The sequence below is a fragment of the Pocillopora verrucosa genome, chromosome 7 (assembly GCF_036669915.1).
Source record: "Pocillopora verrucosa isolate sample1 chromosome 7, ASM3666991v2, whole genome shotgun sequence".
Taxonomy (NCBI): Eukaryota; Metazoa; Cnidaria; class Anthozoa; order Scleractinia; family Pocilloporidae; genus Pocillopora; species Pocillopora verrucosa.
In genome coordinates this window covers 21693859-21708509 of record NC_089318.1, presented here as the reverse complement: position 1 = coordinate 21708509, position 14651 = coordinate 21693859, and the positions used below count along the sequence as shown (strand labels likewise).

The following is a 14651-nucleotide window of genomic DNA, read 5'->3' as shown; positions in this document are numbered from 1 at the left end:
AGTTATCCTTCGTAATCCCAGGCATAATCTCAGGTGATCAACTGATGATTTTGATACTCTGTCAAGCTCACAGTTGCTAAGGATCCAGAGAGCTATCAACTTAAGAGACATTACTTAAAACATCCTAATTTCAAATTGTTCCTTTATTCGTTTTTTTTTTTGCGATCTCGAATGGAATACAAACAATGGTAGATTCCTTCCTCCTCCCCTCCTCCCCCCCCTTCTATAAACTGCTCTTTATCCAGTTGTCCACATGTTTTGTGCTCAAAGTATCACCTTTCACTTTAACCCCTGACACTCTAACATCAGTGTAGGTATTCTCCACACTTATCTCTTCACATTTCCTTAGATGTTGACAGGGAGAATTTGTTAAACAATCAGGAGCTTTTTTAGTTGGTGATCAGTTCTTTTATCCTTGTAACCTTACTATGCAGTTTGGGGGTGATATCATAAAGAGAATTTAGATGCTAGTCTCTCTTAGGAAAGAAATAACTCTACCCTTTCCCTACCTCCACCCTCAACTGCTCAGACATTTATCCTAAATTCCCACATGGAGAGTAGTCTTCCTCGCAGGAACTGTTTTGTATAGTCAAACAGCACTCTCTCTTCAAACAGACAACTACTGCAAAGATGATTAATGAAAAACTCTGTCTGATAATGAACATGACATCAATATTTGAAATACATGATGGGACTTACTGGTCAAAAACTTATTTATTAATTTCTAATAAATGAAGTTTTCATATACTGCGATTGTAACAACCAAGGAATTTTCTTTTATTTACATTGAACTTTCACTACAATGAGTGAGTGTACTACTGGTAGATTTTTTGCCCAACACTGTATCAAATTAATCCATACTATTTACACTTAATATGACACTTACATTTTTCAATGCAGCAAATATGCTACAAGCAAATGTTCTTTTGCACAATTTTTTTAATTCTTTATCTTCTTTAGCAACAGAAGAAAGTGGGAAGCAAAAAACTTGCAGCATGAAAACCAGTGGTCATCTAATCTATAATTTTTATACCCTAAGTGTACAAAATTGAATTTAGAAATATTCAGTTTTCCTATTTAACCTTCAAAGGTTAAAAATTAATTTGAATCGGCAAGTACAAAATAAAATATAACATTTTCATTTCCTTAAAAGCAGTGATCATGGTACCAAAAAAAAAACAACAACAAAAGTATCATAAATAAAAATTGACTCCTGAACATACTTTCTGTACAAAGGATATGAAACTACATGCCAGTTTACAGCAACTGCTAAAACAACTAATCACTTATCATTGTTACTAAATAAAATAGCCATAAATTCACAGGCCATAAGTATTTTGAGAAGCATCAAATCTCACAGGAGGACGTGACCTGCGCCTCTCCCCGCCCCACCACAGAAAATCTACCATCTTCAATTTTTCAGTGCTTTCATCTTCTTGCAACACCGTTGGTTCAGTGGAAGATGAGTTCAAAGTCTCATTCTTATTTTCTAATGCAAATAAAACGCCATCAGTCTCACATTCCTGCATGGCTTGACGGGAATGGACAGCTTGCTGAAGACGTTCAGCTTTGCTGTGAAGTTCAGGAAAAGACTAGAACAAAAATAGAAAAGAAAAAATACTGTTAACCAATCAAAAATGAATTAAAATGGCTTAGAGGTCATTTATTTCAGAGGCAACTTTCAAGGCAAATTTTACATTCCAGCAAACAAAGTTCATGTGGAAGCATAAGTGGGAGCTCTCTCTCTCATTGAGACTTTGTTGAAAACAACAAAAACACTTTATTATAAATTTAAAAAAACTTCAGAACCATGCTAAGCTAGTCAACAAAAGCCACAATGTACTCTTGTATACAACTACATGTACCTCAAACCCCTCTGTCATTTTTTTTCTAATAAAAAACACACCTTTGATAGCTGCATAACATCAGATGCTGCTCCTTGTAATCTCTGTATGCACTCTTCCAAATCTAAAATAAAAGTTGAAAATCAAACAATTAAAAAAAAACTTCATGACCATTCAATATAACCACCACAAACATTCAAAAGAGTAAGTATCCGCCCAACACACATGAAGTTCACTACAAGTTAAGACTTCTGCTGAATTACTCTTCTATGGACAACATCCCATGTTGTAAAATAAAATTTAAAAAAAAAGGTTTTACAGATAGAAAATGAACAAAATTGTTGCCTCACCTGGTGTTATGACATTGGACCCACCAGACAATAAGTTGCTTTTAATCACCGGCTGATAGTTTTCCTACAGGTAAAAATACACAAGAAATCATTAGATTTCTGAGGACCCTTCTATAAACCACTTTGTGACGTTGGCATCCTCATTAAAGATTACTATTATTTTATTAATGCAATTCATTTATTGATAAAGTTGTTTATTCTCTCTGTACATGGCCATTTACCATGCATTTTGATTGGAACAGAGATACAAATAAAATGTCTATAATTTTCTACTTGAGCTGACAACGATGCATACTTAATTTGCTCTGGAGAATGTTCTGTTGTGGATATAAGAATATCATATAATTGACTTGCAGATTAGTGATCATTGCATTTATGAACACTACTTAAGAGGCAGTTAAAATAAAAGCTGAGGTCTCAAATTCAATACTGCTTGAAATGCGAGGGTTTGTCAGTCTGTGAATAAGGCTCTGGTTTGGTGTAAATGTACTGTTATTGATCATCTCACCAAAAATTCCTTATGGCTCTGAAGAATGTTACTGACTCCTTCAACAATTTGCTGAGGATATTTTTTACGTTTCTGTGTGGTATCTCTGATCATATCATCCAGTTCAGAACATATTTGAAGAACTTCTGTAATTCTGTCTCTGTTAAGGGGCTCCATTTCTGCAAATTAAGGACCAGTAATCATTGGGGACTGAAGAACATTTTCAAAATAGGTCATAACAAAAAACGTTTGAAACTTCTGCAACTAAAGGGTCCTTTAGCACTGCACAGTGAACTCCAAAATGTTTGCAACAAAAGGGTAGTTAAGAATGGCAGGCAGCTGGTAGTTTTGAAAGCCTAGAAGGCCTGCTCTTCCCAAAAAGTATGAACATCCCTGAGAAATTTTGACAGTCTAGACTCTAACAGAAGTATTTTCTGACATTTTGGGCTCTATTCCATTGAATGTTGTGTTATTGTTGAGAATAACATGAGTTAGAAGATGAGTCATGATGCAGATTCTTTGGAAGCTTAGCGTTATGTTACCTGGAAAATTTTGTCATGTCTATGGTCTCAGTTCTCCAAGTGGACTGAACACATTTTGGTTGCCATGGCAAGAAAAATTTTAACAGCTAAATTTGCCACAAATTCGACAACCAGAATTACCTTGAGATTGTGGTCTGAAGTTAACCCTTTAACTCCCAGATCAAATTTGTAATTCTCCTAACTGTCAACCATATACTTTTTATAATGTTAGCTCAGAGAATTTAGTATTGGATCAACTTATTTTTCCCAAATCGACATTTTTCTTAATTCTCATCACTCATCTGGTTGATATTGTATTGACAAGGAGAAATTCTGTCTTGGTCACTTGTGGGAGTTAAAGGGTTAAAGAGAGATAAACTTTTGCATGATATACTATCTATCAAGAAGTGCAATGGACTTCCATTAGTCATTTCCAGCCAATTTGCTTGTTTCAGTGACAAGCAGTGTATCAAGCTGTAGAGCAAGTCGTAAAATAGCAAAAAAATCATTTCACAGGGGACTAAATCAAAATCTTCGTTATAGCGAGCATGTTATGGCTCAAGTTAGCCAAAATTCATTACAGCGACTTGAAAAGCTCCAAGCTTGTGAGCCCTCGGTCTTAGGCTTTATTACATCGCTCACATACGCTTAGAATAAAGATCACTCAAATGTACAAAATATAAACTTTCTAATACGCATGCACACACCTTCCTGAAGAAGAGAACTACTTGAAGCTTCTGACTCGCCTACATTATCCCAGGCCTGACCGCCAATGGTTACGTTTTCTTTGATAGTTTCCTCAACAGATTCCTTGTAAAGCTTGATCAAGCGAAAAGCAGTCAAAATTAACATTTACACGTAAATCGCTAAATTGCAAGACATTGACATGTTCTTGGCACCCTAATACATTTAAAAATCAAGCTTAAATTTCTTTCATGCAAGGAAAATCAGAGAATCCTCCAACCTCGAGCAGCTTTCTCTCAAATTCCTCTTTCTGTTGTGCATTCCAAGACTTCTTACTCGCTATTTCATGCACTTCCTTTTTAATTTTATCGTGAATTCTGAGAACTGTTTGTTTGCTATTAACAGAGACTCTTCCATCGTCCGCCATTTTTGTTTTTTTCGCGCTTTTTAAGCTGCGCATGAGTAGCTATTTGCTAAGGCCCTCAAGCACTTTGGGATAGGTACCAACATGGCGGAAAGTAGCAGTAATCGAGTTTTCAGTTTGGTGCCTTCGCTTGAATATTTCTCGCCTTCCTACAAGCTTTTGAACCGTCAGCATATGAATCATTCTGGAAAATGATGAAGTGTGTTTTCTTTTCTTTTTCCTTTTTTTTTGTTTTATAATTGTTTAGTTTTATTTTTTCAAAATCATGAATGTATTTTGATTTGGTGGTATGTTCATTTTTATATGGTGGCGTGTGACCCAGGAAATCCGAAAAAAATTAGGGACGGGAAAAACTGGGAAAAAATATACACAACGTGGGAGCAACTTCAGAATACCCGGCCACTCATTTACATGTCATTGGTTAAGAATAATGTCTATTGTGTTATGCCTCGATCTTCAAAGCCTCCCGACACATGTAAGTGAGGCAGACCAAAATGGCCGGGTATTCTGAAGTTTAGCCCAAGCATACAAATGACTTGTTTCCTGTTTAAAAATATACATTGAAGTACAAAAGTGATGTACAAAAATGAATAAGTAAGCTATGTAAAGGAATAAACACAAAAGACATACATGGTCACAAGACTATTTAAACTAAAATTATGCAGATTCCAAGTTTGCTGCACGTCACCAAGAGAATTCTTAGTGAAAAATATTTTAATTCCATGGAGTATTTTAGTAATGTTATACAACAGCTGCAATCTATGTTTCTCTTGCAGTGTTGACATTATAGATATGGATGATAGGATTAAGGGAACTGACTTGAGAGGGACAAAGTATACTGTTTCTCAGGATGGTTTGTGTCCTCGCTGTGGGAATTCAAATAGGCTCTATGTCATACTGGATAAGTATGTTTTCTTACCTCCACAAAGTTTAGTAAACCATGAATACCTAAAATGCTTCAAGACTGTTCATGTATGTGCCTTGAAAAAAAGACCAATCAGGAGTGAGAGAAACCTCACTGCACACAATTTAACCTTTTGACCCACAAGAGTGATGCACATCTTATTTCTTGAGAATAAAGGAAATGATCACCAACTAAAGAAGCTTTAGATTGTTCAACAAGTCCCTGTCAGCACCTTAGAAAATGTGCAGGGGACAAAGAACGCGCCTTCACAACACAAGGGTTCTTGAACACAAGGTTTAATAATCGAGAGTTGCACACTCAGCATATTTTCTTAACAACACAACAGGATCGGAATTGGAGTCTCATCTTTGGCTAACAAGCTTCACCTCGCAAGTAAAAACCTACAAAACAAACACTTAATCACTGTTGGAACGGGATTTGGAAATACACGAGCTCCTAAGACTCACCATATGATGAGAAATTGCCGGCGACTAGCGCGTTAACAAAGCACATGGTTACTTTCTCGCTACACGACGACACTGAGACGCGCTAACTAAGCATGCTGGGAGTATAATTACAAAAATGGAATGGAACGGACTTAGGAAAACAAAATTGTTCTCTTGTTGAGGATTGGCCTCAACAGAAAATGTATAGATAACAGTATGGAGAATGTGTAAACTGATTTAAGGATGGAAAGGGTTAATACTGAGTAGTTCATTGTTTGGATAGTTGTTTGCATGTCTTGATTCCCATTGTGATTGCTTGTAACATTGTACACTTTCCATATTTGATAAAGGTGATCATGGTTTGCTAAACTATAGAAGGAAGATTAATTGTAGGACCTTTTTTGTGCACCTTGTTCAACATTTTAACCAGAATTCTAATGTATTTTAGATTGTTTCCTATGGGGGATATGCCTGAAATTCTGCACTCCCTGATAGCCAAAGGAAGAGCTATTCTGTGGTCAAGTCAAGAAAAAGAAGGATATCAGGTAAGGTAACATCTTCACCATGTGGCTGTACTTAAAACTTGAAACAAAAAAAAAAAAACTGTGTGGGGCAGGGGTGATGGGGAAAGAACCACAAAGAAATTCTGTGGTCAAGTGGCTATTCTGTGGTCAAGTCAAGAAAAAGAAGGATATCAGGTAAGGTAACATCTTCACCATGTGGCTGTACTTAAAACTTGAAACAAAAAAAAAAAAACTGTGTGGGGCAGGGGTGATGGGGAAAGAACCACAAAGAAATTATTCAGTAGTTCTGGTAGCAATAGGCAATTCCCAATTTTAAGAATACTAACTCTCAAAATAAGGCTGTTTTGTGAAAATTAATAATTTGCATATGAGAATGAATTTTTTTTAACCTTTCAACTCCCAGAAGTGATTAACATGAAACTTCCCCCGATAAATATACATACATTATTCAGCAAACAGGTAATGAGAATATTCAAACTTATCAGGTAGAAGCTGCTATCTTGATCTAGCACCAAGTTCTCAGAACCAATTTACTAAGGAAATGTGTAACAGCTAGAAGGGAGAATTAACAAGGGTTAATCAAAAGCTTTGCACTTACATTGTACATGTACTCTTAGACTAAAACAGAGGCCTTTTGCATTTCGAAAATGGCTTCTTGTACCTCTCTAAGGAGTTCTTTGGATTTCAACCGATAGAGCATGTGACTGATAAATTAAAATGCCTAGGTGTCATATCAGGACAGAGAATTCAGATTTCCTTGGCCCTGCTCTTGTTATAAATGTTTACAAAACATTCAATGCTCATAGGATCCACCAACTTTCCTATGCCGAGGATTCTGCCCCCCTGATCCTTTGGGTGCTGGGTTTAATGTGAACTGGAGCAATGTTTCCTTGCAACAAATTTTGGAGTCTCTAGACAATCCAGTGCAGGTGCGTGGCAGTATGTTTTTTTTTTTCATATGTTGCAATTCTTTTCCTTCCCCTGACTCTTATTTATGAAAGGTTTGGCTCTTGATCTATGTATCCCATCTCAAATCTTGCTATTTCTTTCTTGTATCCAACTGAATCAAAGGAATTTATAATTAAACAACAAAAAATGCAATGCTCTTCAACTACTCAAAGAAATTTTTATCTAAAAGTACTGCAGAAAACCTTTCCATAGGTATGCAGTGCACTTAATTTATCTTGAATCATGCAAGTTTTGTTCAAACTGGACTGCTATTGGATATCTGTCTGTGCATGATATCTAATGGAGATGATTATCTGTGGCTGTTGTGGAATAGATGATCAATCATCATACATGTATCTTTCTTGCATCAATTTACCACAAGAAGGCATTTAAACCTGTATCAGGTCCAGATGAGAGCCGCTTTCAAGGTTAGTATCTTTTATATTATTTTGAACTTTCAACACACATGTCAATTTACATTTTTGGTTATCATAAATTTCTGATGTTGCCATCTTGTCATTCTATCATGTTACTATATCAGTGGTAAAGACATTTCAACCTTCAGGTTGATCTAAGTTTACTTTTTGGTCGGTTAGATTAGGTATTCAACAAGTCTTTCAAGCAAACTGAATGTTTATGTCTGATTTCACTTTTCATGCAAACAACTGATGAAGGTTCCAGTCAAAGTGAATCATCAGATAACACTTTATATGTTTTGGATGAGTTACGAGGCCAAAAAAATCATGAAAAAGGAAATGCCTCTCAAACCTCAACAATGCAAAGTATGTATATCCTCTTGTTACTACATTCATCTTATTTTGTGTGGTATTCATTCTGGATTATATGTTAGATGACTCTGTTAGTTAATGAGTTCTGTTTATCTTCATAAGTTAATGTCCTGGAAAGTAATTTAAGAATAGAGAAACACTGTGTGAGGGAGTTTACCTTCCATCTCTACCCTCTCAGGTTCATCAGACAAAGAGGACGAAACCGAAGAAGATGATGAGGATGAGGAGGATGACATTGATGAAGAAGAACTCATCAAACAAATGCTTGCTAAAGAAGAGCTAAAACTGTCTCAGCAGAACAACAGTGAAGATGAAGATGAAGATGCAGCAGACCATGCAGATCATGAGGATGATGACAAACAAAAAGAAGCTTCTGTTGTGTCTGATTCAGACAATTTTTCAGAACCTAGTACATCATCAAGCAATTTGATAAGAAGCTCAGTGGTCAATGTGCCAGCATCAACAGCCACTGCAACATCCACTACAACAACTAGTAACAAAGCACCATCAACAGAAGCTAGTAGCTATCCTGTGTCATCCAATGGGCGTTGCCCTTACTGTGACTCTTCAGATGTTAAATACATCATCATGGTGTCAGAAAACACCAAAGATACTGATCTACCTCAAAGTCTTCAACAGTTGCTCAAAAGAAATCAGGCTTTTAAAATGGCTAAAGGTGAGGTAGAATGGGTGAGCACAAATAGTAAGGCATGGAAAATTTACTTTTTATTGCTCTATAATCAGTGTTCTCCTTTTCAGGTGGTAGCCAGTAAGAAGTACCACCAGTAGTACCTCTTATTGCTGCATAAATGGCTTCAAATTCTTGAAAATTCAACAGGTAGAGGAATAGCTCTACCAGTTTGAAAATAACATTGCAGAATCAAATGGTGTGAAATCGAAATAAAATTTATTTCCTTCCAAGAAAGGATAACAAATTATTATTTGTGTTGTTTTAAAGCTCTTTAAAGTATATGTCCTTACAGTGTTACTCTCTGTCAGTCTGCATCATGTCACAGTTTATAACCACGCAAGAGGGATGGCACATGAAAGAGTCCTGAAGTAGTTCAGAAAGAAGTATAGATTTTTAATTCTGGGAAGAGGGACTTCCCCACTTTCATATAATCGATTGTTGAATTGATTATTTGGAATTATCATCTATTTTTTCACTACATCATGAAGCAAAGTTTTGTGAAAGAAGACCCAGACAAAAGTCACAGGCAGGGCAAGCCAGTTTGCAATGATGGCTGGAGTTGGAAAAACAATGGGATAGTTTTAAGAGGATACAATTTTACTTGACACTATAAACAAAGCTATTTCATGAAAAACAATTTTCCAAAATGTCCTCTAACTCTGGTACATTTCAAAACATATGTCAGATTTTCCAATAATTGAACTTGAATTAACACTATTTCAAGAGTTGACCCCCTACCATTGTATTTATTTTAAGCCCAAGACCAGACATTGCCACCAACACCCACAATTAAGATTACTGTGAATGCTCTCTTTACCCTATCCCCTCCCCCACATAAGTGTCCAGAGCCTCCAAGGTGAGAAGTGGTCTGACAGAACACTCAGTAAAAAAATTACATATCACTTGCTTTTCCTATGACTTGTGATATTCACTTATGGGGGCACTGAATCACAATTGTCATTTGTTTTACGGTACCACCCAGCCCAAGGAGGATGGCTACATAAATTTTTAAATAAAATTCATAAATTGTGTATGTTTTTTGCATCCTGAAATTGTGCAGTTTCCAAAGTTCTGATTTTGGAATGATCCTGTCAGACTCTAATTTCTGACATTTCAACTATACATACAGCCTTTGTTTTGTAATGGACTCTGTTAATAAAAGCTAACCATACAATGTATCTCTAAATGACATCTACTTGTCAGGCTGCATGGGGGCTTCAAAGCTCATGTTGGGTTTGGTAGAAAATCTTTCCTAATCTTAAAGGACAAATGGTCGAGGCAAATTCACCCAACTATAAAGCTAAACAAAAGCAGGTACATCCTTTGTTAGTTGATATTGCTCCAGCTCCTTGTTCATTTAATTTTGATGAACAAACTGGGAGTCTACTTGCTTGGTAGTCTTTTGCTGGGGTATCAGGAATGAAGCAAATTAATTAAAAGATTGACTTCAAAACAAAAAAGGAATGCCTTCATCATCCAAAGATCCTGAATGATGATGCATTTGGGCCAACAGGTTGATGAAGTAATAGCTGAATAATACTTGACTGGATTGCTTGAAATGAACTGATGAATTATTGTTTTATTTCTGTGATATTTTGTACCTTTATCGAGTCTTATATCCACGCTTTTTTCCCCTTTGTTTTGATGAAGTTGATGCTGAATTTGATTTGGGACGAAGTTATACCCATAAACTAACTTGTTCTTTTGATCTCCTGCATGACATAAATTAGGTGAAAGTGAACCACCATCTTTTCAGTGCCAGAAATGTCAGTATGGCTTCAACCTGAACTGGTCCACTGCAAACCTTGAACTCATCTTTGGACTGCCACCTACCACATCTTCATCTGCCACAGCCACGACAGCTAAATCTACCTCAAACAAATCCACCAAACAAAGGGCTGTACCCTTCAAACAACCTCCTAGATACCCATCCTACCCTCCTCCCATGGGGCTTCCTCCAACAAGGTACCCACCACCTATTGGGATTCCTCCACCAGTTCCTTACCATGGGTGAGTGAAAGATGATTCTTATCAACATTTCGATCTGTGATGTTTTTTAAATGCAGATCTTCTTTTTGACTTTGCTGTTCTTTTTTCCTTCTCAGCTTCACACCAGCATATCCCAGTTATTATGGATCGTACTATCCCCCACCTTCCATTCCGCCACCACCAGTTGGAACCTATCCTTTCTCCCCACCAGCTGCACCACAGTCAACAATCCCCCCTCCTGGTATTTCACCCCTTGGGATATTTCCACCTGGTGTTCCACCCCCAGGGGTTCTGCCTCCTGGAATTCTTCCCCCTGGGATACCACCTCCAAGTTTACCACTCCCTGGGGTGCTTCGTGCTATTCCACCCCCTGGAGTTCCCCCTCCAGGTTATCCCACACCAGCCATTACTCCAGTCCCCTCTGCAGGTGCATGGGGAAATTACCCTTACCATACTCCCTCCCGTTACCCACCTCCCCCATCTTCAAGGTATGGTCCAATTCCTGCGGCAAGACCTCATCATTCAGCACCAACGCAAGCCACACCTCCAGCGCCTTGGCCGCAGCTTCCAGTGACTGCAGCAACATCAGCCACATCAGTTCCAGCTCAACAGGATCCGAGTTCCGAGCAGGATACTGCAGAGGATAATAGTAAAGTAGCAGCTGCCCGATTTGAGATGGTTTTGAACCAGATTGACCGAGCAAAAGCCCGTGTTCGTCATGAGAAAGAACACCAGAAGAAAGAGATCCAGAAGGAACATCTAACAGTCAGTGAGCAGTATATAGCAGAGCCTAATGCACTCAGCGATGAAGGACAACAGATGGTCGATTATGATGAAAAGCCTCCTGGTGAAGAAGACGCAGGTAACAAATGTCACAATAATTCAATCTCAACGAGGAAATTAAATCTTGGTGCCAATTCTGTCTGTGTCGTTTTATGGGAGTACTTAAAAATAGATAGCTAATCACTTAATGGTTTCGGAAATGAAACTTTTTAGTGATATTTATTCATCTCAGCGTGCTGATGCCTTGTCCTTCGTTTAACGTCCCTGGTTCTTTCTCTTCTTTCCTTTGTAATAGATTTTGAATCTAATGTCATCATTACTGCGTCTGAAGACAAAAACTTGTTTGGTCATGAAGAAGTAGACACCCGTACCTCTGAACAGTCCGTGGTGGCGTCACAAGAGATCTTAAGTGATAGCGTAGAATCAGTAATTGTAGGACAGCAAGATGACCAAGATAATGGCCAGTTGTTGGAGAGTAGCGAGAATGAACACAACTCTACCAGCGATATCAACAATCATGATGCTGATAGCGTTTTGCCAGAAACGATGAAAGACCCTAAAGTAACAGTTTCCACCGAAGGTGTACGTTCTGTAATCTCCGAAAAGGAGGATGGGTCACTCGGTATGCAACCCGCTCGAAGCAAACGTACCCGGCAATCTCGGAGGTCCATAAGACCTGAACCAGCTACTTCAACAGAGGATACCGATTCTACAGTAACCGAGGAAGAAACTCCAGCAGTTACTGGAAGGGCGAGAAGGTCCCGAATTAGTGGAGCACCAAGCACAATAGCCGAGAACCTGGACATTCAAGATGTTCAAGACAGAGAGTCTAGAGGAGGAATGGATGTGAGCGACATTGATAAGGCTGAATCATCAGATATATTGAGTCAGGGCAGTGCTGCTCCGGAGACCGGAAGTGACTCCCAGGAAGGGCTAAATGAAAGTTTGGTTTCTTCTTCAGAGACAGAGACTGCCCCGGCAGGTCCACGGCAAGGGAAAGTGGGACGGGGAAGAAAACGAAAACAGGAAAGCACTGAAATGAAAGGAGTGGTCCCTCGGCCACCAACGAGGAAGACGCGAAGGGAAGCAGCAGAGACAGAAGGTTCAGTGTTCACGGAAAGGGTCAGTGAGGGAAGCAAGAATGTAGAGTACGAGAACATTTCCATGGAGACTCCTGTTGTCATTAGCCAGGAGGAGGGAAAAAAAGTGGTTTCTGAAAGTCCTAAGATAGAAACCTCACCTGAAATAGAAGGAAACGGTAAGTCTGGTATACTCACCAACAGACGACAAACACGGAAATCTGCGCAAAAATCACAAGAACCAGAGGTACCACAGGGAAGCATAACATCTCGTCAAGTAGAAGCATCTTCCAATATAGCGGAAGAGGATGAAGCAATGGACGTTGGCAGCAACCGAAGAAGTCGTAGATCAGCCCAAAGAAATATCTCACAGCGAACTAATAAACCTTCCGTCAAGAGACAAACACGTACCTCTTTGCAATTAACCTCAAAAGACTCTGACTTGGCGGATACCGAGCATGTTGTCTTCAATGATAAAGCGTCAGAACGTGACAGTCGAGGAGACGATGAAACACCCGCGAACGAGCAGTCATCGGCTGAACAGAAAAACGTCGTAGCAGATAGGTCCCGTGAAGACGAAGGGACGAAATCTTCGGTATCAACCGAAGATGCTTTGGTTAATACTGTTATAGACATTCTCTCGTCTCGGGAATCCGATAGTTTGACAACTGAGGAAGTCTCTGGTAGGTTTCAAACAAAATCTCACGACACTCCTGTGGTACCTAAGGTTAAAACACCTAACTCTGATACATCTTACGTCGAAGAAGCTGAAAAGACACCTAAAACTCGAAAATCACGGAAATCTTTGGATGTAAAAGAAGTTCAGTTGTCCCCTGATCCCGTCACGGCGGCGGGCACACTTTCTTCTCGTCGATCACAGAGAGAGAAATCCACGCCTTCACTTCCAGAGGCTACTACACTTTGGCAGGACTCTGCGAAAAATTTTGAAGACGAGGAACACATTGAAGATGAAGAATCTTTAGCGTCCCCTAAAAAGGTTTCTAGAAAAACTGCCCCTATGAAATCAACAGAGACTGTTACTAAAAGAGTTACAAGAAGTCGACAGAAAAAGTGATTAAACCTGGAAGCGCCTTAAGGCTCGTTGTTTCTAGTGTTGTTTTTGTTGTCTTTTTTCTTTTTTGAATAACTTCTGGGAGTTTTCAATCATTACGTAAACCCGTACTGAAGATACACATAGTTAAGAAACAGGCTTCAGTTCCACTCTTCAATTCGCCAGAAAAGGTTGTTCTTCGAGAATTGTATGAAATCATGAAATGCTGATTTACTGCTCTTTGTTTCGGTGATGAAAACAGATGTGGCCTGTGACTTACTGGTTGCAAACCTTTGGACAAGAACTCCATTTAAATATACATATATACATAAGTAGAGCAAGGTAATTTAAACAAGGGTATTCTCCTTGCAAGAACACAAGTGACAGAACATAAGAAAAGCAGGGCACGAGTATTGTCTATTATTGAATTTTCAACTCCGAATATTACATTTCTGGCGTTCTGATTCGAACTCCGATTATCAGCTTATATTCCGAGTCATCTTACTTGGAAATGCTCTGCGTTAACTGTTGCGGGGCTGAAAAAGCCTCAACTATCCAAAATTTCAGGATGTAATGAAATTTGATTAGACAATTATTCCATTCGTTCTTGTTGGATACGAGATTGGTCATAACAATCTCATGTCCAACGCGCGCTCTGTCAGTGTGAGTCAGTGACGCGCGAACTGGAATACAGTTAAGTAAAAGGTTATTTTATGAAAGCAGAAGAGACAGAACTCATATTCTGTGTGCGCGATAACAGAATGATTCACCTTTGGGTTAACCGCGCAGTTATGAGGTAATTAACAAGCTTAATTTGTCTTTTGTGACCAAACTTTCAATAGAGAGATGGTTGTAATTGTAAATACCAGTTGTGATATGTATTATCAGGATTCTTCGCGCAGCAATTTTTAACGAGAAAAAGTGAATTCAATTTTTTCTTTGTTATTTGTGCGGTTAGTTATCCCTGGTCTTTTTTATTTAAAGCCTGGACGTAAGTGCCTCTAAGTTATGAACGGCCGCACTGAACCATTTACATGAATGGAATTTTCTTTAGAAATATCTTTCCGTGGTGGTGGGCGGGAAGAGTTACCAAAAGAAACTACCATCGTCTGTCGGTAAGCTCTCAATTTAAGGTTTA

The 14651-nt window shown here is 38.5% G+C and overlaps 2 protein-coding genes across 3 annotated transcripts; one reads left to right on the top strand and one right to left on the bottom strand.

Moving 5' to 3' along the window:
- Positions 1-236: 236 nt before the first annotated feature.
- Positions 237-4319, bottom strand: LOC131781452 (kinetochore-associated protein NSL1 homolog). Its single transcript, XM_059098107.2, has 6 exons — positions 4167-4319; positions 3910-4021; positions 2703-2860; positions 2195-2258; positions 1907-1968; positions 237-1592 (listed from the first exon to the last, which is right to left on the bottom strand). The coding sequence occupies exons 1-6, from the start codon at positions 4311-4313 to the stop codon at positions 1320-1322; spliced, it is 816 nt and encodes a 271-aa protein (XP_058954090.2). The 5' UTR covers positions 4314-4319; the 3' UTR covers positions 237-1319.
- Positions 4320-4381: 62 nt separating this feature from the next.
- LOC131781454 (uncharacterized) lies at positions 4382-14376 on the top strand. Of its 2 annotated transcripts, none has more exons than XM_066169491.1 (10): positions 4382-4509; positions 5087-5215; positions 6109-6205; positions 6991-7113; positions 7518-7560; positions 7807-7914; positions 8099-8596; positions 10342-10621; positions 10717-11462; positions 11679-14376. In XM_066169491.1, the coding sequence occupies exons 1-10, from the start codon at positions 4502-4504 to the stop codon at positions 13535-13537; spliced, it is 3891 nt and encodes a 1296-aa protein (XP_066025588.1). In that variant the 5' UTR covers positions 4382-4501; the 3' UTR covers positions 13538-14376. The 2 variants fall into 2 exon arrangements, with proteins under 2 accessions (XP_066025588.1, XP_066025587.1); XM_066169490.1 differs by having other exon boundaries at positions 7515-7560.
- The last annotated feature ends 275 nt before the right edge of the window (positions 14377-14651 follow it).

Coding starts and splice junctions, on each gene's coding strand:
- LOC131781454 (XM_066169490.1), top strand. Junction 7,915..8,098: donor TCAAACCTCAACAATGCAAA/GTATGTATATCC, acceptor CTACCCTCTCAG/GTTCATCAGACAAAGAGGAC. Junction 8,597..10,341: donor GGCTTTTAAAATGGCTAAAG/GTGAGGTAGAAT, acceptor GACATAAATTAG/GTGAAAGTGAACCACCATCT.
- LOC131781452 (XM_059098107.2), bottom strand. CDS start 4,313: ATGGCGGACGATGGAAGAGTCTCTGTTAATAGCAAACAAACAGTTCTC. Junction 4,022..4,166: donor TTGAGAGAAAGCTGCTCGAG/GTTGGAGGATTC, acceptor CGCTTGATCAAG/CTTTACAAGGAATCTGTTGA. Junction 1,969..2,194: donor GTCCAATGTCATAACACCAG/GTGAGGCAACAA, acceptor CTTTTATTTTAG/ATTTGGAAGAGTGCATACAG.